Source organism: Drosophila virilis, chromosome X (assembly GCF_030788295.1).
Source record: "Drosophila virilis strain 15010-1051.87 chromosome X, Dvir_AGI_RSII-ME, whole genome shotgun sequence".
Taxonomy (NCBI): Eukaryota; Metazoa; Arthropoda; class Insecta; order Diptera; family Drosophilidae; genus Drosophila; species Drosophila virilis.
Window position 1 is genome coordinate 5,715,891 of NC_091543.1, and position 26,918 is coordinate 5,742,808.

General features: G+C 48.4%; 1 protein-coding gene across 16 annotated transcripts in view; it reads left to right on the forward strand.

Moving 5' to 3' along the window:
- The window catches only part of LOC6633420 (smoothelin-like protein 1), a 50,716-nt gene that overhangs the window by 18,548 nt on the left and 5,250 nt on the right, over positions 1 to 26,918 (forward strand). For 4 of the 16 annotated variants that reach the window (XM_070211319.1, XM_070211324.1, XM_070211321.1 and 1 more), the window contains 7 exons: positions 138 to 536; positions 1,269 to 8,300; positions 8,363 to 8,851; positions 8,951 to 9,156; positions 19,703 to 19,903; positions 20,051 to 20,126; positions 21,851 to 22,144. In XM_070211319.1, the coding sequence (XP_070067420.1) occupies positions 138 to 536; positions 1,269 to 8,300; positions 8,363 to 8,851; positions 8,951 to 9,156; positions 19,703 to 19,903; positions 20,051 to 20,126; positions 21,851 to 22,144 (8,697 nt within the window). The other 12 variants (XR_011417435.1, XM_070211322.1, XM_070211328.1 and 9 more) reach the window with 10 other exon arrangements.

Below are 26,918 nucleotides of genomic sequence, written 5' to 3' on the forward strand. Positions count from 1 at the left end.
AATTAGACCAACTCACACACAGAAAAACACAAACATATAACATACACACACAAACATATATATATATAAATATATATGTATATATATATATATCTATCTATCTCGGAAATTCCTATGTATATGAATGTATCCTTCAGATAACCAATCACAGTATACGTATGCTACTACTAAGCCAGCCGATATATTCTCTTTGCCACCTACTCCTACAACACCTACCATTAACAACAACAACAACAAGAACAACAACAACGCAACAACACTAACAATCAACAACCAGAACCAGAACCAGAACCAGAACCAGAACCAGAACCAGAACCCTTCCATCGAAGACAAGCCCAACGAATTGTTAACTAAAACCAAGCTGAGCTCAAATGAGGCAACCACATCCAATCCATCTGGCGCCGTGCTTGAGCCAACCTGTGTGCGTCGACACTATTACAAGCTGGGTCCGGCCGCCGATGCGGATGCGGCTCAAAACGCGGCTCAAACCGAAGCGGCCAGCATTGCCAAGGCGGTGACAAGTACTGAAACCGTTGGTAAGGCCCAAAAGGCAACAACAGCAACAACAACATAAAATCTAAATCAAATAAAACACAAACCACAAATCGAGCAAGCAACTATTACTTCAACTTCTTCTACTTGCAACCAAACACCGTTTTTTGTTTGTTTTTTTTTTTTTTTTTAATTTATATAGAGAAAATTTATTTTTTGAAACTATCTTTACTACACGTAATATTTTAAACATATTTCTTTGGAACTTTGCTAATAAAAACTGTTTTACAATATATCAACAAAAAAAAAAAACCCAAAAAAAAACCAAAACAAAAACCTGCGAATGTGATATGTTCTATGGCAATACACGCACACACGCACACACACACACACACACGCACGCACACTTGGTACACATAGTTTATTGGGCGGGCCTAGACCAAGTATTCCAAGTATTCCAAGTATGCCAACTAATAATATTTGTGGAAACGCGCCTATTAACAGAATATATGCCTCTGCCTGATCTAACACGCCTGAAGCCAGATTCAACACCGCCTCGCCTAACCTCGTAGAGCAATTAACCCACAGTAGACAAATAATCAAAAATAAAAACAAAGGAACTCTTTTGGAGGTATTTCTCTTCTTCTGGTAGCCTGTTGTAGTCGTCACTAATACTCTATTAACGTTGCGTTTGAGCACAAGACACACGCACACGCCACAAATTGTTCGTTGAGCGCGGCCCGTTAGCTTATGTGTTGACTCCACCCAACCCGCAGACACGCCCAACAAGAGCCGACCTTATGCACCCAGACCCAGCAGCGATGCACCTTATCGCACACACAGCAAGCCCCAGCACAGCACTCGAGACGATGAGCCGACTCCGGCAAGGCGCAGCTCCAAGTCGCCCAGCGTCGAGCGACGTCAGCTGCAGCGGGAGACAACGTTTGAGACTCCGTTGGAGCGTGAGTCTTCGCCGGTTCGTCTCGCTCAGATCGATGATCAGATTGTCATCGATGAGAGCAGCTTGGAGTTTAGGCAGCGCCAAACGAAAGGTAATGATAATAGGCCCAGGGACCTGCCACGTCAGAGTCCCGAGAAGATACCGGCGACATTGCCCTCGAGGCCTCGCCAGAGTCCCGAGAAGCAGTTACCCTCGAAAGCCAGACAATCGCCACGTTCCGGTAGTCCCGAGAAGTTGCCAGCAACTCTTCCCAAGGAATTGCCACGTTCTGGCAGCCCCGAAAAGCAGCTGCCCAGAGAATCGCCACGTCAGACGCCGGAACAGCTGCCAGCTGCATTTCCCTCAAAGCCTAAGGAATCGCCGCGTCGTAGTCCCGATAATCAGCCCAGAGAATCGTCACGTCCGAGTAGCCCCGAAAAGCAAATGCCAACTAGACCTAAGGAGACGCCACGTTGGAGTCCCGAAAATCAGTTACCATCGACAGTGCCCAGAGATTCGCCACGTCAAAGTCCTGAGAAGCAGCTACCAGGCACGGTGTCCAAGGAATTTCCACGTTCGAGTCCCGAAAAATCGCTACCATCAACAACTCCCAGGAGCGCACCACGTCCCGGAAGTCCAGAAAAGCAGCTGCCAAAGGAGCCAAGTCCTGAAAAGCAATTGCCTAAGGAGTTGCCGCGTCAAGCCAAGGAGCCCAGTCCCGCAACCCAGTTGCCGGCCTCGGCTTCAACTAAGCCCCGAGATGCACCTAAGCCAACTGCCGACAAGCAGTTCCCAGAGGATGCGTTCTTTAGAAGCACTGTGACCCAACGATTGACCAATACAACGAAGAACCTTAACGAAGAATTCATAACGAACGAGCGTCAGCCTCAGGCTCGCAAGCCCCAGGATAACCAACCCGAAAATCCCGATACCCAATTGCCCAAAAGTTCAAGGCCCAAAGATGAAGATATGATTGATAGATCTAGCTATAAGCCCGCAACAGGCAAAACTCCCGAGACATGCGAAACACCCGAAATACCGGATGGTGGTTTCATATCGAAGAGTCCAGAGCCGGAAGAAGATCAAAAGCCCACCTACCGCAAAAAGGGCCTGACCCGTCGGGAGACCTTTGAAGATCGTTGCCGCAAAATCTTGGGCATGGAGGAGGATGGTGATACGCAGGGAAACTACGTGCCAAAACCTGAAGATGATGATGACGACAATGACACGGATGAGCAGAAACAATCAACTGTGGTCAAGCAGACGGAGACCTTTGAGTTTAAGATAGAGGATTGTCCCGATGATGATGATGAGGATGACAAGCCCAGGCAAGTGACCGAAACCTATGTGATACGTACACAGCCTGTTATCAAAGTCGAGGAACCTCTGTCTGAACCGGAGAGCCAGTTGCCCCAACGCAGCGAGTTGACGGTGGATATTACGGAGTCAGAGGAAATTGAAACGCTCGTCAATACCGAGAAAACAACGGGAAAAAAGGTGCCCAGGCCAGTGGATGAAGAAGTACCACGTCCTGCTGGTGGCCGAAAGCCCAAGGACGGGCCAGAGTCAGAACCCGCTGCTGGTAGACACCCTGAGGCTGTGAATCCACAGCGTCCATCACTTAACAGGCAACCAAACGATGACGCTGAATTCGTTAATGTAGAAGAAGAGACAACAACAATTACAACGAAACGCTCATCTAAATCGCCTTCGTCTACCCGTAAAGGCTCTTTGCCCTACCCGGAGGATGAGGTAGAGTCACGTCCCACAGCTGGAAGATGGCCTCATGATAAGGTAGAGCCACGTCCTAAGACTGGCAGACAGCCTAAGGATGAGAAGCCACAACGTCCATCAACTAGCACTCTTTCCAAGAAGGAGACAGAGTTTATAAATGTTGAAGAAGCGACGACCATAACAACTCGCAAGGAACCTTTGCCCTACTTAGAGGACGAGGAGGAACCTAGACCCACAGCTGGTAGACAGCCCAAGGATAAGGTTGAGCCTCGTCCCACAACTGGTAGACGGCCATTGGATGAGGAAGAGCCGAGTCCTAAGGGTGGCAGACAGCCGAAGGACGAGCGACCACAACGTCCGGCATCTGGCAGACTTCCCAAGGACGAAGTCGAGCTTTTAAATGTGGAAGAAGAGATTACGACAATTACTACCAAGCATTCTCCGAAGTCTCCATCACCGGCTAGCAAAGAGCCTTTGCCTTCAGAGGATGAAGAAGAACCAAGTACAACAACCGGTTGGCTTCCCAAGGATGACGCAGAGTTCGTAAATGTGGAAGAAGAAACGACAACAACGAAGCGAACATCAAAGACGCCTGTTACCAAGTCACCTTCACCCAGACGCAAAGAGCCCTTGCCTTATCCGGAGGATGACGAGGAACCACTTTCCGGTAAACGTCCGAAGGGTAAAGAGCCAACACGTCCGGTAACAGGAAGTCAGCCAAAGGATGAGACAGAGCCACGGCCAACACCTAAATATTATTCTGAAGACGTCGAGTTCATAAAAGTGAGCGAAGACACAACCATAGTGGTCACGAAGCGTCCTCCCAAGTCACCGTCGCCCACTCGCAGGGACTATTCGCCGTACCCAGCGGATGAATTGCAACCCTCACCTGGAAAGCAGCCTAGGGATGAGAGAAAACCAAGCTCCACAGCTGGTAAACCGACTAAGGTTGAGGAAACACCACGTACCGCATCAGCTAGGCGGCCAAAGGATGATAAAGAGCCGCGGCCTACACCTGGCAAACAACCCAAGCCCGAGGCGCCTAGCAGGCAACCCAAGGACGACGCAGAGTACATTAGCGAAACGACGTCTGTGGTCATAACAAAGCGTCCCTCCAAGTCGCCATCACCCACACGCAGGGAACCTCTGCCTCAAACGGAGACAAAGCATTTTGTGACCGAAAAGATCATCGATTGCAATGGCAAAACAGTGGTGGAAAAGATCAGCAAGACCCAACGACCCAGCGGGCCCACAGCAGGACCCAAGGCGAAGAAACAACCGAACGACAGTGAACCGGAGGAGTCACAGCCCAAGCAGCCCGATTCCAGGAAGCCGTCAATCACCAAAACTGAAACCGAGCGACGAAACTCGCGCACAACAAAGAGCAGCAGCACCACGACCACCAGCAGCACCACCAGCAAGCAGCCCCTGAGGGAAACGCAGCCCAAGACGGTCAAGAGTCCACGCAAGGAGTCGCTGCCAAGGCGTGAGCCCGCCAAGCGCGATAGCCTGGTAGAGGAGACTCGCAGCTCAACAACAACAACAAGCACAACGGCACGCAACACCATACAGAAGGATAAAAAGCCCAGCGCTAGCAATGGCTCACCCAACATCAAGGATCGGCTGCGCTCGTCACCGCGCAAACAGAAACCCGAAACGGACAATGTGGATGGAGAGTCCTCCTCGCCGGATACGAGCCCCACGCGTATTCCCAGCGAGCGTCGTCGCTCGAGCAACATATCCGTGCACACGGAGATCATCATAGATCACACGGCGCCTAAGACGCCTTCGCCCAAGAGCGAGCGCAAGTTGCCGACCAAGGTCCTGGCTAGTCCCGCACGCAAGCTGCCGGTCACAGAGCGCAAGGAATCGGCCCCAGTGCCGCGTGTCACGCGCCGTGACAAGGACAAGGTGACGCGCTCCACCAGTGAGAATGTCATCAAGGTGGTCAACGGAAAGCCAAAACTGACACCCGAGATGAGCACCCTGAACCCGAGCTCGGCGCAGCGTCCCACCGAACGCAATCGACCCAGCAAATGCTTCACCACAAGGACCATCAATCTGAGCGAGCAGCTGATCAACAGCGAGGACATGGAGAATGTCATCATTGATATACAGCATGCGAAGAGCTCGCGGGAACCATCGCCGGATCGCATTGTGCCCACACCGGTGCCCGCCGAGCTAGAGACGGGCAAGCCGCGTTATCCGGATGTTGTGCAGGAGCCGGACGATGAGCCGCGCAAGAAACCGATTGTCACCAACATACCCATCTTTGAGGAGGAGGCCAACGCCTATGTGGGCTGCCAGATCTCAGAGCTGCGCAATCCCAACGGCATCGAGGCGGACATCCATGACAATCCCACCGTGGAGGCGCCCAAGAGCCTGGATTATACCGCCCCCAGCAATGGTCAGCCCGGCATCGATATCGATGAGTGTCTGTTGAGTGTGCACGAGAAGGTCTCCAAGTTTACGCACACCGCCGAGCAAGTGAAGCAGCCGAAGACCTCGACACCCTTTAGCCGGGAGTTCGATGAGCATGCCAAGGTCTCGGCCAGTGATGAGTGCCTGCTGAGCATAGACCAAAAGGTGGATCGTTTTCTGAAGACCGCCGAGAACATAACCAAGCAGCCGTTGACCACGCCCACGCGCGAAATCGAGCGCCCCAACTTTGAGGACATCGACGAGGAGCTGCGCCAGGACGATTGCACGCTGAGCGTCTCGCAGAAGGTGCACAAGTTTATTGACACCGCCGAGAAGCTGGCTCCCAGTGCACCACAGAAGTCGCCTAGACTGGTGGCCAGCATTGAGCGTCACATCTCGCGCCAGAGCGAGCCGGAACTGGAGCAGGAATCGGAGCCGGAACAGCCCTCCGACCTGGAGCCCGAGGAGCCTTTGGAGTCGAACGATGATGAACTGTTGCCCATGTCCAAGCACCACACCACAGCCATCGAGCTGAAGCGTCAAAAGGACATACTCAATCGTCCCTCGGTCTTCGGTCAGCGCAAGCCAGCCACGCCCAAGCAGACACCCGGCAGCAGCAAGCCACGCGGCAGTCCCAGTTCCAGTCCGAGCACCGTGCTTATAACGGAGGAGCGTAAATCCTATCGCCATCAGCAGAGCCCCAGCGCGCGTTCACCTACACGCAGCACCACGGCGCCACGCAAACCTTCGTTGGAGCAACCACGCGGCAAGCCAATCGATGCGGAGCGCAGCACCACCAGCACCACCAAGCGCAGGGAGCACATAACGCAGCAGCAGTGGGTGCTCAGCGATGTGGATGTGGACGTCGAAGAGGTGGGACCCGCGCCCGCCCATCACAGCGCCAGTCCGCAGACAACGACACCCAGCAGTCGCACCACCAACAAGCCAACCACCACACGCAGCAGCACCACTGCATCACGCAAGCCCTCCCTCGAGTCGCCGCGCGGCAAGCCCAGCGACTATGTTAAGCAAACGGAGACCGAGACACGTCGCACCACCAGTACCGCCAGCACCACCAAGCGTGGTGAGCAGTGGTTGCACAGCGATATTGATGTTGATGTCGAGGAGTTTGAGCCCGTTGGTTCACAGCCAACATCACCGGGCAGACGCACCAACACCAAGCCAACCACCACACGCAACAGCACCACTGCACCACGCAAGCCGTCGCTGGAGTCGCCACGCGGCAAGCCCAGCGGCGATTACCTGAAAGAAACGGAGACCGAAAAGCGACGCACCACCAGCACCACCAAGCGTGGAGAGCAGTGGTTGCCCAACGATGTGGATACGCCCAGTCAGAGTCACAGAAACAGCGCCAGTCCGCAGCCCGTATCGCCACAACGCCGCACCGCCAGCCAAAAGCCAGACACCACCAACAGCACCACGAACTCCACCACCAATTCGAAATCCACCGTAGTTAAAGCGAGCACTGAGCACAGCACCACAAAGCATACAACAACAACAACAACAACCCGAACCCATAGTCCAACTAACCACATCCTTGCCAGCTCCCCTGACACTGAACCACACGTTGAACCACTTTTAGAGCGCAGCCGGCCAACCGCCCAAACGTCACCCGGCCGCACCGTTGCCTCGCGGCGCAACATCTTCGAGCAGCAGTCCAGTCCCAGCCCCACCGGCGAGCACAACGGACGCCGACCCTCGTACATGGATCACACGAAGAGCTCCCTGGAGCACATCCGTCGCGACTCGCTGGAGATCAACAAGACGCACTATTCGCGCAAATCCTCCGTGGAGGATGACACCGGACTTGAGCCGCGCAATCCGAATGCAGCGGTAAAGTTTGATGTGCCCAGGCGCGGCTCACGGCCCGATCCGACGCGCACCACCAGCAGCAGCGAGGACATCGAAATTGAGGAAATCTTTGATCTGCAGACACTCGAGCAGCTGCTGGAGACGGTGAGCAGCTACGAGCTGCGCCGCCGCATACGCGCCCAGATACGTTTGATCAAGAAGAACATGATCAATGCGAGCAGCACCACCAGCACCACAACAACTATGACCAGCAAGATCAGCCCCAGTCACAGGCAGCAGCCGGAGCAGCTGCAGCCGCGCAGCGCCAGCTCCACGCCCAGTCGCAGTCCTTTGCTGGCACGACGCACGCCCGAGCGCAGCCACAGTCCGGAGCCAAGGAGCAGCAGTCGCCGCACGGAGCAACCGGACAGCGCCACGGCACATGGCAAGCCGCCAGTGAAGCCACGCGAGCGCAGCGCCAGTCCCGCCCAGACGCGTCGTCGCAGTCCGACGGGCAAGGCCAACATGAACACCACAAGCACTACGACCACAACCACACGCATCACCAGCAAGGGCAAGGCCAACGAGAAGCCCAGTCCCATTTGGGCGGATCGCAGCAAGGTGCTGCGTGCCTCCGGCTCGTCCTCGCCTACGCCCAGAAAGGGCTCCAACTCCAGCAGCATCAGCAGCAGTAGCAAATTGATGCGCACCACCAACACCTCATCCGCCACCAGCACCACCTCCTCCACTACCAACAACAGCAGCAGCAAGCGACGCGAAGAGGACTCGATTACGTCCAGCTATGGCGTTGGACCCACCGATGAGAATGGGCTGCCCCTCTTTGGCATCAGGGCGCTCAAGAAGAAGACACAGCCGACGGCGCCATGTGAGACAAAGCAAGGTGAGTACCAGGTCCAAGATAGAGCGCCAAATCCTGGCTAATCATGCGATTCTATTCGACAGAAGTCACAGGCTATGTCATCGAGGAGCAGTTCTATTCGGATGACAAGTCGCCGCCGCGTCACGAGCGCAAGGAGCTCATCTACTCCAGCAATCCCGCGGAGCTGGCCACGCTGCAGCAGCAGCTGGAGCGCACCAGCCAGCCGGAAGATGGCCAGATTAAGCTGCAGCGCGAACTGAAGCTCATCGATGCCGATGAGCTGCCATTGGCGGCGGCCATTGAGACGGGCACGCGTCGCGGCTCCGTCAAGGAGCTGAGCGAACGTTTCATACAGAAGGAGTCCGCCGGCGACGAGGTGGAGACCGAGGACAGCGAATCGAACGATGTCTGCAGCGTTATCGAAATGGAGACGCCACAGATGCGCCAGAAATCAAGCAGCAGCACCACGCGCACCAGCTCCAGCACCCGATCCTTCCTCAATACCAGCGGCGAGGATCGACTTGTTGGCGGCGTCGACGATGTGCTCGAGCGCATGCGCAATGCCGACAATGGTGAGTGTTGCCGTCCAGCTCCAGCTTCAGCTCCATCAGCAGCTAACCTAATTCTCCTCTCTCCCCCCCTCCCCCACCCCACTAAAAATCTCCCTGTAGTTATGGAACCAGGGGACAGCACGGAGGATCGCGAGGCACGTGCTCTGCTCAATAAATTTCTCGGCGCCAGCGTAATTATGCAGGGCGTCGAGAGCATGTTGCCGGCGGGTCAGCGGCAGGAGAAGCAGCAGCAACAGCTGCCCAGGAGCAACAACAACAGCAACAACGGGAACAGCAACAACAACAACAACAACGGCAGCCAAGCGGTAAGTGTGAGCAACCGCCCCTCCCTCTCAATAAATGCAAGCTAAGCACGCTCTGGTCACGACTAGAAAATACCCTGTACATACATGTTAAGAAACACTGCAAATACTCGAAATTATCTACTTTTGGGAAGGTAAACTAAAGAATACCCTCTAATCAAATTTTGAGAAGACAAACTAGTCACGACTATAAAACATCCTGTACGAGAATTTTTTTAAATCCGTTAAATACTCGTCAAAATTTAAAAATAATTTTAAGCAGGCAAACTGAGCATACTCCAGTCACGACTAGTAAATGCCCTGTAAATAACTTTTGATAAAATTAGAAAAAAATAGCCCCAATATCTTAGTTTAAAGAAAGCAAACTGAGCAAGTTTTAGGCACGACTCAAAAATACCCTTTATTTAAATTTTATGAGATTGGCAAATATATTCACAATTTATGATTTCTATATAATAATACAAGCTCTCTTTGACACGCCGAAAATCAAGTATTTCGAGGCAGAGACTATTTTCGAGCGATATTTCCTATAGCATCTATATACTAATATTGTAATCCTGTGATTTTACGTTTAGTCTCACATGTTGAATATTTAATGGAGCTTCTTTCCGTGGGCTTCCAATGCGTGTGCAAAATCACAGCGAACTAGTAAAGCTTCTTAAATCTGTCAAATATATCAAACACGAACGTTCGTCGCTTTCTTACGAAAAAGAAACTTTCTAAATTTTGGCTTAGATTTAATTAATATGCCAAGTGCATTAAATCGCCGTCTGCCCCAAAAATCTTGCTTGACTTAATGTTGTCAAAGGCTATTTACATATTTGACGTCAACTTGAAAACTGGTTTTGAACAAAAAAAAAAAAAAATGTAAATCAACATTTCACAATTTGCTAGTATTTAAATATATTTTTAGTTACTCTAAAAAGTATTTAGATGTAAAAACTGAATTATTTAATTTAAATTCCTGTTAGAAAAAAAGGACTGCATGCTTCTCAGCTGCAACTACCCAACTGCTGACCTTAATTAACTGTAGGGTATATTAAAAGCTATGTTGAGCCCTTTTTGATGGACAGCCACAAAAAGAATGAAGAAGAAAAAACAGAACCACCAAATGTGCAGTCCCACAGGCCACAGCCCACGTGTGCGATCAGCCATTGTCTATGCGCGCTCTCGCTCTCGCTCTCTCCACTTTCGCCGTTAGCTTTTGCGCTCTGCTTAGCTCTCTGCCGCTGCCGCTACGACGACAGGCGTACTCTCTCTCTCTCTCTCTCTCTCTCTCTCTCCATCATCTACTCACACTGATTCGTATATGCGTGTGTGTGTGCTGCTGCTGCTGCTGCTGCTCTCTTTTAGTGCCGTGTGCGTGATGTGATGCGCGCTTGTGGCCAGGAACGGGAATGAGCCGAACGGTTTGGCCATTGCCATCGACGCTGCCAGCGTCGCTGCCGTCGTCGCCGTCATCGTCATCGTCATCGTCTGTTGGCCATTTCAGTACACACTCAGAGGCGGCATCGATCACTTGTGCGACTTGTGTTCCCGATCAGAAAAAAAAAAGACGAGACGAGACAAGACGAGACGAGACGAGAGGCGAGACCAGAGACGAGGCGTGAGGAGAGGCTAGAGAAAAATTCTCATCTTTAGACGGCAAAGTGCAAAAAAAAATATACAAAAAAAAAAAGAATATCAATAGTAAAAAAAGAAAATAGTCAAGAAAAAAAAAGAAGCAACAGCAGCAGCAGCAAAAAAAAAATAAAAACAACAACAACCAAAGAAGGCAACAAAAGACAAGTTTTTTGTTGTTGTTATTTATGAAGCTTCTTCTTCTACTTCGACTTCTTGTTGTTATGTGCAGTTGAGTTTTTTTTTTTTTTTACAAACGTTGTTGTTTTTATTACGACTATTATTATTATTATTGTTGTTGTTGTTGTAATGCGGTGAACGGTTGCAGTCGAAGCGCGAGTGTTTAACCAACTTTGGTCAAAGCAGCTAACAGAAGAAGAAGCAGCAGCAGCAGCAGCAGCAGCAGCAGTAGCAGAGGCAGCGGCAGAGGCAGCGCGTAAGTGTACGGGGCAACGGCGGGCGACAGGGAGCATGGGAGGCGTGTCTATGGCCAGAGAGATTCATTGGAATTGGCAGCTGTTGAACAAAATTTTCTTCAATATGTTTTTTCCTCAATTCTTTTTTTTTTTTTTTTATTTTGGTTAGTTTCAATTATTTTTAGTGCGCATAATTTGAGGCAAGAATTTGCTGTCACGACACCTCAAAATGCACCTGAAAAGCGAATGTGAACGACAAGCTTTGACTATATAAATATATGCACACACACACACACAAACACACACATCTATACATAAAGATATATATACATACATGTGTATGCATGCAAACGCAAGCATGTCGCAGATACAAGCGGCGACAGCTAAAGATACAGATACAAATTCGGCTAGCAAAAGCCAAAAGCCAAGCATTTGCCCAGCCTGACAAAATGACAAAAAAAAAAAGGAAAAAATAAATAAAAAAAAAAAAAATAGAATCGTATAAAACAAGACAAACTAAATAAAAATAAATAAATAAATTTCAAAGCAAAGGCAGGTGACGCCAAAAGGGGGAGCAGTCAGGCTGGGCATGCAAAGGGGAGTGCGAAGTGGTGTGGACGGGAGAGAGTGTGAGGGGGGGGGGGGGGGGGGAAGCTGCATGAATGAGAGCGCAAGCGTACGGAATATTTCGACAAAAATAGCGCAACGATGGCACTATTTATACGGACGGAACGCTGTCTCGCATTGGAGCGCCCAGTGGCCAGATACAGATACAGCTAAAGATACAGATACAGATACAGATACAGTTAGCGATAGAGCTAAAGATACACACGGCTACAGCTAGAGATACATAGATACAGCTACAAATGGACTGTGCAATGCACTGTGCGTGCGTTTTTTTTTTTTCTTTTTCTGCTTTATTCTATTTATTTTTTATTTATTTAGTTTTTGGTTCATTCTTTCAACTTGTGCACCAAATACCATCCATGCTTTATATATGCAGAGTACCCCAAGTCTCATACAATGCTCAGCATGGTCGGAATGTATCTCAGTCTATAATACTTAGATGCGCGTATCTGCAAGTTGGCATATTTTTCTATTATTGCTTTGAGTAAATGCAAGTTGGCTGCAAAAGTATCTCAAGCAGCTATAAAGTAACATATATCCATTACAGATACAAGTATCTCAAAGTTTCTGCGAATACAAATAACTGCAAGATTGCCAGAAAGTATCTCAGTCTTATTAGGGTAGGAGTTGCTGCAAGTTGGCCACAAACTACTTCATGTCTATCAACTTTACATGTATCTGCAAATTAGCCAGCAAATTGGCTACAAAGTATCTCAGTCAATTCCGAATAGCTGTAGCTAAGCTACCATATGCACATTAGTTATATATCAGCTAATAGTATCTGCAAGTTGGCCAATCAGTTTTTTTCTCAGTCTGTTTAAGATAGAGTATCTTCCAGCTATACTAAAGTACATATCTCACTTATATTTGACTCACAAATATCAACATTTAAGTCAGAAATTATCTCAATCTGTTTTAGATAAAAGTATCTACAAGTAGACTTCACAGTCTTCAGCATAATTTAGATACATCTTTTAGATACAAATGAGGCAGTAAGTAACTCATATTCACTATGGGTTATTATCTATGTATCTAAGATACATTTTAGACACAAATATCTACCAGTAACTTACAAAGTATCTATGTCTCTTATAGATAAAATTATATATCAGTAGCTCAAGAAGTAAAAAAAATATGAAAAATTCTTTGAAGGCTTTTGAAATACTTTCGACAATTATGCAATTCGTTTAAATTGTGGAACATGCCAAGCATGCTTAACCACAAATTAACTAATCCCATGTACTTAGCCAGTCTGAAATACTAAAAAAAAAACAAAACACATTAAATAAATAAATAAAATAAAATAAGATATTGTATAATCTACAAGTCAAAAACTTGTTTGAAGCTGTCAAAGCGACACAATTTTTAGAAAAAGAAATTGGAAAATTTTCAGTTGCAGCTGAAATTTAATTTTGCATATTTGAAATTTATCTGCGCAAGGTCAATTGAATGGCGCTCTTAAAGATACGATAGTCAATAATGAATACGAATTTTTGATTCAAAATTATCAATATAGTTTGCACTTCTGAAAGCTTCAACTTACGAGCGATCACTGTACCTTGAGGAAAGAGTTCTTTATTCTAACCAGACATTTATCTATCTATCTGTAATCCTACTGTCTGTATGTCTATCCAGCTATCTGTCGCTCAATATATCTAGCTATCGACCTATCGATATATCAATATATATATCCATCGATCTATCGATATGTCTATCCATCAATCTATCTATCTGCCTATCGAAATGTCTTTTTATATTGAAATCTCTCTATCTATATACATATAGATATCTATCTATATACCTATGTATTCATCTACGAGTCAGCCTGTTTATCTGTCTGTCCATTTAGCTATCAGTCCATCCACCTATCCTCCATCTATCTATTAAATGATCAGTCCGTCTATCGATCTTTCTACCTATTAATCTATCTCTATATCAGTTTATCTGAATATCATCTATCAGTGAACCTATCTATCTAACTATGCATCCATCTGTCTATCAATTTAACTTTATATCTGTACATCAATCGTCGATTAGTGTAAGGATCTGCCTGAGCTTTATTTATTTGATTTATGTAACTTGATTTATACAACTGAACCAAATTCCAACCGCATAGCTCGCAGAACAACCGAGTTACCTTGGGTTAGCTGCGGCATAATGGAATTACCTGGGTAAGAAATAGGCGAACAGGCTGTTATATGTACTTGCCTCGCTTTATTGCTTTCCCAGGCACTCTTTGGAAATTTTTGGGTATATATTTTTCTTGCATATGAAGGTTAGTTTTGTGGAAAGGTTGAGTCGCACCTGGTTTTTAGCTGCTTGAGGAAATGCTGAGAATGCATTTTTGTGCTCTTTTGTTGTTGTTGTTGTTGTTTTTTATTGGTTCATGGTTCGGTTCCGAACCGGTTTATTAATTGCTTTGCAACTCATTCGAGCGCAACATGTTTAAAATAATATTTTTGCAGCTACTGTTTGGCTGTCGTCGCCTGCCCCGCCGCCCCCCGTACGCCATGACTTCGCTTGTTTTTCTAGAAAAACATAAACAAGAAGAAGCAGCTGTCGAAGAGGAAGAGACAGGCAAAAGCCAGCGCCTGGCGGCAAGTGGTTCGTCTTTGGCTTTGGCTCTGGCTTTGGCTGCGAAGCCGGTTTTTCTTTAGCTGCCCCGGCACGCCCCGCTCTGCCCCGCCCCATGCCCGCTCGCTTAACTGTTAGTTGGCTGCCTTTTTCCCAGCGTGGCAAATCTTTTGCTTTTCTTTACTTCAATTTTTTTTTTATTTTCTGTCGTTTCATAATCGTTGTGCATGTGTGTGTGTGTGTGTGTGTGTTTGTTGTGCCTGCTTCTTCTTTGTCTGCGCTCTTCGCATTTTGCATGTCAAAATTTGCGTTTTCTTCAACATCTTCTGCTTGCTCTTACTCTTCCTCTTCTTGATTTTCATCCATGTGTCTAAAAATATGCAGCAAATGCCAAATTCGCTTTTCATTGTATTTTCATGGATAATTGGAAAATTGAAGGCTTTCGGGTGGGCGTGCTGTCGGTGTGTGCGAGTGTGTGTGTGTGCATGTGTGTGTGTGTGTGTGCGGCCGCCCAAGGCAAGTTCAATTTTTGATACACTTGCAGAGGGTATTATCAATACATGACAAAGTGTGTAACGCCTCGAGAGTGAGAGAAAGACAGAGAGTGAGAGCGAGAGCGAGAGCGAGAGAGAGGGGTCCATGCATACCATATATAAATATATAATATATATATAATATCATTTCTAGTCAGCTTCAAAACTTTGTTTCTATACCCTTGTACAGGGTATTCTAGGTCTGTCATATAACGCATTAATGAAAATTGAGTTCTTGTATGTTAAAATTTTCTATTATTTTCATGACGAGCTTCACTTTTCTCACATAACTGCAAAATCATTAGGCAAATGCTTAGAAGGGTATCAGCGCTTCGGCATGTATAAGATAAACTCAATTCTTTCATATTATTTTTTAAGTATTATCAACAAAACAATGAAGTTTGTCTGGCCATGCATATATACTTATCTTCCATTTATCTATATATATTTATTTATCTATAATCCACGAGAAGATCTAAAAGAGAAATAGTTTTTCCGGCTTTGCATTTCGTTTTCCAATTGAAATTTCACTGAGTGCCCGACTAGCAGATACCCTGAACTCTTGCCTTATCTAAAAACTTCGGAGCTTATTGTCCGATCCCTGTGAAATTTACTAATTTTGGCATGCATAAATGTGCGTAGAAAAAAGTTCAGTCTCGATTTGATGTCCTTTAACCAACTAGCCAAGCCACCCTTTCGACACATATGCAATGGGTATATAAATCACTTTGGCCTTCCCTCACAGAAAACACATCGCTGCTCACCTTTTGCTAAATTTAACAACAATTTCATTTGTTGCTATTGCTATTTGTTGTTTACTAGACACTTTGAAAAGCATTAATCATATAGTTGTTGCTGTTGTTGCTGCTGTTGTTGCTGGTGTTGTTGCTGTTGTTGCAGGCGACAGTGTCAAAGCCAATGTGAATAGTTGCCCAATTTGTTGAGCTAGCTGAACAACAACAACAACAACAACAGCTGCAATTGCCTGCATTCGCTTTGGTCAGCTGAACAGCAGCAACATCCACAGCAACAGCAGCAGCAGCAACTTGCACAGCAGCAACATCTACTGCAACGGCAGCAACACCTCGCTCCGCCCCGGCCCGGCAGCAATTGTTTTTAATTGTTTTGTGCCTTTCGGCCCGGCAATTTCCATTTTTGATTTCCATGCTTGGTTGCATGCGATCAAACAATCCAACACCACTCTACCCCCCACACCCCACTCTCCTTGCTCCACCACTCTTCCGGCCCCTTTGGACGCCTCTGGCTGACGGCGCAGCGACCCCTTTTTGGCTAGCAGCAATTTGTGGGGTTTGTTGTTACGCTTTAGCGGAATTGCGCCAAATAACTTGGCAAGCCTATTGCCAGCAGCAACAACAACAACAGCAACAGCAACAACAACAATCGAAGCCACGTCACAGCGGCCAAAATAAATTGTGCTTTATTTTAAAAATAAACGCACATCAAAATTCAAATGAAACACAAATAAAATTGTTTTCAATTAAATAGAAATATTTTTTATTGTTATTATTTTATTTTGTTTTGTTGTTGCTGTTTTTGTTTTTCTTTGTTTGCTTCTGTTTTTTTTTTTTTTGGCCCACAATGAAAGCAAAATGTTTAGCAAATTAGTTTTGTGTGTCTAAAAAAGGGTATCTTGATTTTGTGCGAATGTTTGTAACGAACGGCAAAGGGTAACTGCGACTCCATTATCTAGATATATTATATGTGATTCTTCTATAAAAATGGTTTTGTGAAAACGGATCAATCGAGATAGTCATAAGAGGAGAGAGAGAGAGAGTTAACTCGATATTGGGGAGAAACATTATCTTTGATATCTCTTAAAAAGCTCAGATCATTTTCATAATTTGACCTTGCTTAGTTCGCGAACAGGCTCTACTTGAACATAAATAGTTGAGCAAATAAAATTAGTATTTCCTAATGAAAACTCATTCCCAAAGTTGAAGCTACGCGACTTTAAGCGCCGAGTTCTTAGCTGAAATGCACGCATAGGCAGGCAGACGATGTTTCGAGGGTATCAGCTAGTCATACACTCCCGTCTAGAGCAATTTTCTGTTTTCGCTGGCTTTGTTGAATTTGTTCAATGCGTTTTTCCTCAAAGCAGCAAAGCAAAAGAAAAATACAAATTAAGATTAAAGCGCTGAGCGCAATGTGTGAAAGTTGAAATACACTGACAACAATTTTTGCAAGTCGCATTTGAATTACTTTCACTAGATAGGAGAGAGAGAATAGGAGAGAGAGAGAGAGAGAGAGAATGAGAGATAGAGAGTGTGTGATCAATTTTAATCTGCATTTACTCAATAAAACGACAAAAATTTCATTTTCCCCACATTTTTCACGTGCCAGCGTGGATTTGCCAAAGTGAATTAAGCAAAACAGGCATTTATCATAAAGTTAGACCTTAATTAGATGAAATATGATCAATCTTCACCCAGACACCCGATTTAATAAACAAATACGCAAAATCGAATTAAATAAATTACACAAAAATTCGCTATCTATTGCATGTTGACCCAGCAAACCTATACGACTCTGCGCATCATGTGCATACCCTAACCAATATAAATATATATATATAGACAGATATATGCATACATATATTTATGTATATATAGTCGAGTTAAATGTTTTTGTTAATGCGTACAAACGAAAATATGGAAATATCTCGCTTGCCCTCAATCTGTCCATCTCTCTCGCTCTCCCTCTCTCTCACTCTCTCTCTCCCTCTCGCTCTCACTCTCCCTCTCTCTCTCTCTCTCTCTCTCTCTCTTGCGTTACGTGCTGTGTGTATTGCCTAAATAATCCCCAAGCCAAAAATAGCTCTCGACGTGTATCCCAACTCACGAAACGTGTTCGAAAATTTGAAAATACTCAAAAAAAAATGTTTTTGTTGTTGTTTTTCTTTTTGATTCTTTTTTTTTTTGTATTTGTTATTTTTGAAATATTGTGCTGGCCAAATTTGGTCAAATTGTTATTAAGGCAAGCCCGAGGAAAAAAAAATAACGAGAAAAACCAAAATAAAATGCCACATCAGAGAAGGGGCCGCGGGGGGTGACTCGCACAGCTGTCAGTTGGTTGCATTAGGCGGGGGCTGGCGGGAGGCGGAGGGGGTTGGAAAAGTCGGAAAACAGAACGCCCGAGACACTGTACATACGAAATACAAAATATACTATAATTTTTTAATATTTTCATATATTTTTTTTTTGCATTGAATTTTCGCCGCGTTTTTCCGATTTTGGGCAGAAGTCAACGTTGCGTATACTTAATTAAAATGCATTATGCACGCATTTAATCGTTGGGCTCTGCAAATGGCCGATGGATATAGCTCAAATATACTTCAGAGACAGTTGTCCGATACGCAATATGCGTGTTGATAACCTGCTGGAAATGGCCCAAAATAATGACAAAGGGCTATTGAGGTTGAGTTCATTTAACTGAAACCTCATTAAATGCGACACAAGTTGTGTTGTTTCAGCAGAAGACATCTCGTATTGCAAGATGTATATAGTATACAGCTATCCAGCTGGTGCATCTGAGAGAATCTGAGAACTTGAAGTTCGATAACACATCAACGATAACTTGACGAGCTGCTACTAAATCGATTACATATCGATAAATATTTTTTTTTTTACTTTATCTCGTAGCTTGTTAGAGCCAGAGTCAACGACTTTTGGCTACAGCACGGCGGTAAATCGTGTTGCTAGTAAATAGCCTCCACTCGACCCAAATGTGGCATTGCGAATTTCACAAAGATCGGACTATGAGGGCCGATCTTAAGCAGCAGCGCAGATTCTTCGGCACAGCGTGCTTTGAGAAACAATTTTCTGTTTTCGCCAGCACAGCTGAAAGAGGCGCAACAAGAAATTCTAAATTCTCGATTGTTCGTTTTTGTTTAGTTGACGTGCAAACTTTCTCCTCAAATCACACAAAATTCTTGCTCAATTCTTGGTCAGCTGCTTTTGAGACTTTACTCAGTTGCTTTTTGTGAAGTAACACAATTTTTGCTATTAACGCAAGAAAGGGTATATTGATTGAGTGCTAGAAAAGCTAGAGTAGCCCCAAGTCGTGCATATTTGTTTTAGTTTTAAGTTTTATGTACGATTTTTTTTTTAGGGCTACAATTTGTCGCAATTGGACAAGCATACATACAGTTTTCGAGTTACGAATTACGGAAAGAAATTGATTTTGTTGAAATCAAAGTTTGTTTATTTGTTTTCGAGCGTCAATGCGGCGTATGCGCAATATGCTGTGGCATTACGCATACGCCAGGTATGCTGGCAGCATTTATTTGTTGACGCTGTGCAAATAATTGGCTCATGGCAATAAAAAAAAAATAAAATAAAATAAAATACAAAAGAAGAAAAGAAAAAGGCAGCCGGAAGAGACGAACGTCGTCTGCGTCTGGCCATGGCTAAGGACGACAAATTGCTACGATTTTGTCTTTTTTTTTTTTTTATTTTCATTTCTCTTATCTGTTTTTGGCCTTTTTTTTGTTTTTTGTTTTTTGTTCAACATGATTTTTTTTTGGCTAGCGTTGCCGGCGAATGCGCTCATCGGCTTTATTTAGCCAAAGAGCCAAAGAAGAAGAGCTAGAAAAAACAGCTGGCGTTTGCTTTTCGCCACGCACTGTAGATGGGCAGGGAGGGGTGCTAGCCGCTCGTGTGGGCGGCAACGAAAATTTTCCGGTTGATAAACAAAAATGAGAGAAAAAAAAAAATAATTAAAGAAGCATTCGCTGATTTCTGTTTCGTTTGCGCATTTCAGGTGAAAACGACGCGCATCAGCAGCAGCAGCAGCAGCAGCTACAGCAGCAAAGCTGGCAGCAGCAACATCAACAGCAGCAGCAGCAGCAACATCAACAGCAGCAACAGCAGCAGCACTCGTAAGAGCACATCCTCAGCACCAGTTACACGGACAACTTGTGACATCGAGGAGATTTGGGACGAGCAGTTACTGAGGCAATTGGTATGTCTGTCGAGCATAATCTTAGAGCACATACCAGCGCAGCGTTGCCAGCTTGTTGTGGGGCTATCTGGCACATAACCTCAGACAAGAGTGCGCGCTGCCATCTAGTTATTTGTTTTACTAACAACTAAAAACTTGTCTCCTCAGCTGGAACAGGCGTCCACGTACGAGGAGCGTCGCAAGATCCGTGCACGTTTACGCGAACTTATGGCGGAACGCGAAGGTAAGTCATCCAATACATTTATTAATGCCCGAACCTAACCTCAGCATAAATGCCAGCACCTAATACAAAGGAGTTTGGCCGTCGACAAGTGCCAAGATGATGATATTTAAAGGGTTAAGGTGTAGCTCTCTCTCTCTCTCACTCTCACTCACTCTCTCTCTCCCTCTCTACCACTCACTCTCTATCATTTTCTTACTCTAACTACCTCTCTCTCTCTCTCTCACACACACACACACAGACTATCTCTGGCCTTACTATAGCTTCTGATTGTGTTCTGTATTTGTATCTTGTAGATATGCAAACAGCGCATACTCGTAGCTAGGCTAAAGTAATAATATAGAGCGATTTATCCAGTTCAGGTATTGCAAATTACTCGTCGTTCAGTCAGACATACATCATCATCTATTTACATTCATATAACCATATTCATTATATATATGTATTTTCATATTCACTTGGATACGTTTTCATCAACTATATTTATGTACGCGTTCTCGTTACTCGTCCACTCGTTGTTATTTCAATCGTTGTTCGTGCAACATTTACTCGTTATTCGTTAACTCGTTCAACGTGACCCGTTCAATGTCCACTCGTCCGGTTATTCGCTATAATTTACCTTGGTGAACGCTCAATTATTCAATGCTTACTCGTTATTTCTTTAACTCGTCGATCGTTTAACGTTCACTCGTTCAGCATATACTCGCTATTCCTATAAACGTTCAAATATTTAACGCTTACTAGTTATTTTTTAACTCGTTATTTCTTAAAATCGTTCGTTGATTCGTTGAACGCTTACTCGTTCAACATTTACTCGCTATAATTTAGCATGACGAACGTTCAATTCTGAGTAGCTTACTCATCATTATTTGATTCGTTGACCGTTCAGCGTTCATTCTTATAGCATTCACTTCACTTAAAACTGTACCACTTTATATTTAAATTCGTTGGACTTTCTGTCGTTAAGCGCTGAGTCTTTGCTCTTAGACTCGTCGTTCGATTATTCATTCAACGCTCACTCGTTGAACATTTATTCGTTACATTTTATTTCGTGCGACTTTCACTAGTTAACTCTTGCTTTCTCGTTGTTCGATTATTCACTCGATATTCACTCGTTATTTTTTAACAATAACTCGCTCAATCGTTGCTCTTGAACATTTGTTCGTTATTCTCAAACACGTTCTGCGTTCACTTTACTTCAACGTCACCCGCTCAATGTTCACACGTTCAAACATCTTTACTCGTTCACGCGTTCACTCGTTGTTTTTTTTCTTGTGTTGTTCTGTCGTTGCTTGCGCACTCGTTACTTGTCTCGCCAAGGGCCCAGCAGGCTTATCATCGCGCCAGCTGCTGCTCGGCCCTTGACGTGCTCCCAACAAAAAAATTCTCTCACTCTCTCTCTCTCTCTCTTTTGCTCTCTAGCACTCGTTGCCACAACGAACGAGTTGAATAGATTTGCAGGGCAGCGTCCTGTTTTTACCCCCCGTTTCGAACGCTTTGCTTATTGTGAGCCCCATCCAATACCTCTTGTTTCTTGTTCGTTGTTGCTGTTGTTTTTCTTTTTGACTACATCTATACACATATATATATCTCTCTCTCTCTCTTTTATATCTCTCTCTCTCTCTCTCTCTCGCTCTATCACACTCATATACACAATGTAAATTTCATGCACATTCGTATACAAAAAAAAATCGCTCGAAATTTGTTTGCGTCGCGCGTTCTCGTAGAGCAACAAAATTTAAAGGCGGGCGGTGAAAAGGCCGCTGCCAAAGAAGAGGAAGAGAGCAGCGCCAGCGAATATGAGGAAATAATTGAAGAGGTCACCGACGACGACGACGACAGCAGCGACGAGGAACAGCCAGCGCCAGCCAAGCCCAAAGAGAAGGAGAAAGAGAAGGAAAAGGAGAAGGAGAAGGAGAAGGAGAAGGAGAAGGAAACGGGCAGCATCGAACAAAAGCTGGCCAAAGTCGAGCTCAGCAAGCAGGTGGTCTCCGAGAGCCAAGTGGACAGTGTGGTGCAGGGTGAGTCCCCGCCAGAACCAGAGCCAGAGCCAGCACTAGGAGCAACTGCAGCAGCAGCTGTCAGCAATAGTAATAGCCTTAGCAGTAGAAAAGCCAACAGTAGCCTTAGCAGTAGCCAAAAATCTAGCAGCACAGTGAAGCCACAGACTAAAGACCCGACAGCGAACAGCAAGACGAATATCAAACAGCAGCAGGAGAAGGAGAAGGAGAAGCCAGCGGCTGGCATGTCTGGCCCACAGCTGAAGCGCTTGAGCGTGCCGTCAAAGGAGGATTCGGGCACCGAAAGCGGCGAGGATTTGCGGCTGTTGGCCGCCGGACTGCGCGATACGCTGCAGCTGCAGCAGCAACAGAATCGCAGCGATGCGAATCGCGGTCTACTGGACGAGGTCACCGATGCGCTCAGCCGGCTCGAGTGCAGCCTGAAACTGGGCCAGGAGCTGGCCGTTGATGGCGGGCAGCGGCAGGCGCTGCTCTCGCTAATTGCACGCCTGCAGAGCGGACTGAGTGCGCCCGAGAAGCTGGACGGCAGCGATGCGGCAGCAGGCGAAGCACCAGCTGATCCGGCCAATGCCGAGACGGAACTGGGCGGACGGCAGCGTTTCGCCAAGCGGCGGCAGCGCAGCAATCGGCACACGGTAGGCGTCAGTCGCGAGGAGCTCGCCGATGCGCGTCGCTACATGGAGGACATGCTCATGCTGGAGCAGCATGCGGTCAAGTCAAGTCCAGTTGCTGAGTCAGAGCCAGCGTCTGCGCCGTTGCTGGTTCGATCTCTGGAGCGCAATGCCAGCTCAAGCGCCATTGTGGGCGCGCCCAGCACACAGCTGTACAGGCCGAATCAGTTTGTCGCCGCACAGCTGAAGCCGCCGCAGACAAGGCGTCCACTCTCCGGCGACTATGCGGTCAGCTTTGCCAGCTATGCGCCGCCGGAGTCGCAGATGCAGACGCAGCCGGAGCCGGAGTCCATGTTGGCGGCGACGCGCTTCAATGGCGGCAAGAAACAGCTGATGAAGCGCGCCAATACAATCGATATACCCAAGCTGAAGGCCAAGTACAATAACTGTGACAGCGACTCGGACGAGGAGGAGGAGCACAGTCGCAGCAGCCAGGCGGGACCCAATCTCGGCCTGAAGCGCGCCGTTCAGGTGAGCGTCAAGCGGCGTGTGCAGCACGTGGTGCCGCCATTTGAGCCCAAGACCGAAAATGATCACAAGTTCCTTGCGTTCATCAACAAGCAGAACCATCAGGGCGGGCTCGGCTGGGCGGGCGCCCGATCTGTCTCCAATTGGACGCACAAGTTCGGCAATATCAAGCACACGTTCGAGACGGGCGCCGCGGCCACCGCCACCAAGGGCAAGCCCCCCCAGCCGCCCAGCCACCACCAGCAGCAGCAACAATTGCTGCGGGAACAGCAACAGCAACAGCAGCAGCAGCAGCAGCAGCAGCAACAACAGTTGCAGCAGGCGGCGTTGCTGGAGCGGCAGCGTCGCCAGGAACTGGAGCGCCAGCTGCGCCTCGAACAGGAGGCACGCTTCGAGCGGGAGCAGCGCGCGCGGCTCGAGCGCGAATACTATGAGCAGCAGCTGGAGCGCCAGCAGCTGGAGCGGCAACAGCAACTCGAGCGCCAGCGGCAGCAGCAGGAGCAGCTGGAGCGGCAGCGACGCCAGGAAATGGAGCTGCGCATGCAGCAGCAAAGGGAGCGCGAACGCGAGCAACAACAATCGGCGACAACAGCAACTGTTGCTGGCGGCGCGCCGCTTAATCAGTTTATACACGCGCCGCAGTCCGTCTTTCGGCCCATTGACCAGGGTCAGGCGCCGGCGCCAAGCATATACAAGCCCATACCCCAAAAGGGCAACAACAGCTGGCAGCCAACAGCAACAGTTGCTGGCAACAAGCAACAGCAACAGCAGCAGCAACACTTGCTGCCGCGTGCTGCCGGCTACAGCAACACGCCCTCGCCCTCACCCGCCTCAACGACGGCCAACTCGCCCATCGGTCTGCCCTGGCTGGCCAAGCCGCGCGTCGACAACAGCGACTTTAAGCGCAAAGCGCACCACTTCGAGGCCTGCTCGCTGCGCGATCAACTCGAACAGCAGCAACAGCAGCAGCAGCCGTCGCCGTCGGGCGTCTATGTGCAGCGTCACAATTCGCTGCGCGCGAAGGCGCCGCCGGCGACGCTTAGCGAGTTCCGGAAGCGTCCCTCGCTGCCCAATGCCATGCAGCCGGAACTGGAGCTCTATCAACAACAGCAGCAGGTGCCGGCGCCGCCGCCGCCGACCAACATCTCGTTTACCTATGCGGACTATGCGCCGTTGCGTCGCGGCGCCACGAATCTGGCCAACTATCGCAGTCAGCCCTGCCTGAGCAGCGTTGGTGCGACGCTGGAGCCGCTCACCAATCCGCTGGCGGCGCCGCTTGTGCTGACCAGCGCGAATCCGACATTTGTGCCGGCTCAGACGACGTTCGACTATGCCAGCCCCTTGGACAGTCCGACCAGTTGTTTGACTGCGCCCGCTTTCACGGATAATACGGACGATGATCTGGATCTGGACTCGGATCACAATATGCCGCACGAATACCGCGCCGAGATTAGGGTCATGCGCAAGCCGCGCAGCCAGACGGCGGTCACGGTCGCACCCAGACGCGCCGCCCATGTCAGCGACGACGAGATCTACGGCCGAAACTCGCGTGCCGCCAAATCCCTGCTCTACACCATGAAGCAGCTGGGCGGCGGCAGTGCACCGGGACAGGGCCCAAGCGTGGGCCAGGGCAACAAGCGAGGGCAGCCCTTGACCGCGCCCAGTTCGCCCAGCAAGCCGGGCTGCCTGTCGCCAGACGGACGCATGTACCAGGCGCCGCTTGTCGAGCCGCTCTTCCCGCAGCTCAACAGCTACGAGCCCAAGCGCCGGCCGCAGTATGCGACGCCAGCGACACCGCCCACTTATCTGGGCGAGCCGCAAACCTCGTACGTGGTCACCTATCCGCTAGAGGACTCGGCCGATGAGCACGAGTCGAGCGTCAGCTTGAGGGAACGCGCGCGTCGCATCTCCGAGCACTCCACGGCCAGCAGCAACATGTCGCTGACCAGCTGGACGGCGAATCCCATGCATGTGGGCGTGCCGCCGCCCGTCGATCGCAGCACCAAGCCGCAGCAGCAGCAGCAGCAACAGCAACCAGCTCGGCCGCGTCTGAGCACGCGCAGCCACACCATCAGCGACTCCAGCGGCTACGAGGCCAAGCCGCTGGCCCAGCTGCTGCGTCAGAATACGACGGAGGCGCCAGCGCTGAACGCCAGTCGCCAGCAACAGTTGCAGCGTGAGCAGCAGCAACTGTTGCAGCGGGAACAGCAGCAGCAACAGTTAAAACAACAGCAACAGCTGCAACAGCAGCAACAACAACAATTGCAACAGCAGCAACAAATGCAGCGGGCGCAACAGCTCAGCGAGCTGCGACGCAAGAGTCTCGGCAATGTCTCCTCGTATAAATCCTCCGCGCCCGCCGATACGCCCGACATAGTTAAATCCTCGCTGCCCAAGGATCAGGCGCCGCTTCTAAAGAAATTCGGACCTCCGCAGCGGCATCATTATGTGCCCAATGCGTATCAGAGTCCGCAGCTGAACAAACAGCTAAGCAGTAGCAGCCAGCATATCAGCAGCAGCAGCAGCAGCAGCCAGCACATCAGCAACATTAGCAGCAGCAGCTGCACCACCAGCTTTGCGTCGCAGCAGAAGCCGCTCATTGTGGAGACGCCTGCCACACCGCAGCCAGGAGTTAATGCCAGCGCGGCGGAGCCCTTGCCGGAGGATCAAATACCGCGCAACATAGTCTTTAATAATGTGAGCGCATTTAGCTCACTCAGCCGCCGCAGCCTGGACGAGGAGCACCACCAACAGCAGCTGGTCAACGGCGGCTCCAGGCTGAATCGCCTCAGCAAATGTGATTCCTGGCATCAGATCTGCCAGCAGCAGCAGCAGCAGCAGACGACGCCGCTGCAATCTCAGTTGCCTCCACAGCCGCAGCAGCAACAGTTGCCGCGATTCGGCGAGCTGCGACGCACCAAGTCCGGCCATTCGCTGGCCGTGCCCAAGCTGTACGAGGCGGGCATTGACAAGGAGCAGTTGGGCGAGAAACAGCGCACTGTCGCCGCTTATTTCTCTGGCCAAAAGTCGCCCACGGGCGCACAGCTCGAGGAACTGCGCACAACAACAACAACAACAACAACAGCAACATCGGCAACAACTGCGAATCGAAAATCTGCTATAAATCGCACCAAGACCAGCGAGAAATTGTCGGCGGCACGCAAATCGCTCAGTTCGCTAAATTCCAGCTCAAATGGTAATGTGTCCACGGCGGGACTTTCCCTCAATTTCGGTCTGTTGCGCGGTGCAGCGGCGGGTGGTGCAGCTGGTGGTGCAGCGGGTGGTGCTGTTGGCGGCGGGCTGAGTCGCAGCGCCACGATGCCGCACATGGCGCATCTCAATTTGCTGGACGAGAGCAATGTGGAGGATGCGTTCGAGCAGCTGATGCTGGGCGCCTAAGGCGCCGGCTTGTGCGATAAATCGATAGTTCGATAGGTCGATAACTCGTTTGATTGTTACACACACAGACACACACACACACACACACGCACACACACACGAGACACACACAGCAGCCATTCCAGTTTGAGCCGCCCAGCGAGACGCAACTGGACACAACAAACGACACACACTCGCACACACACACACACACACACACACTTACACGAAGCCGAACTGTTACTGTACTGATTACC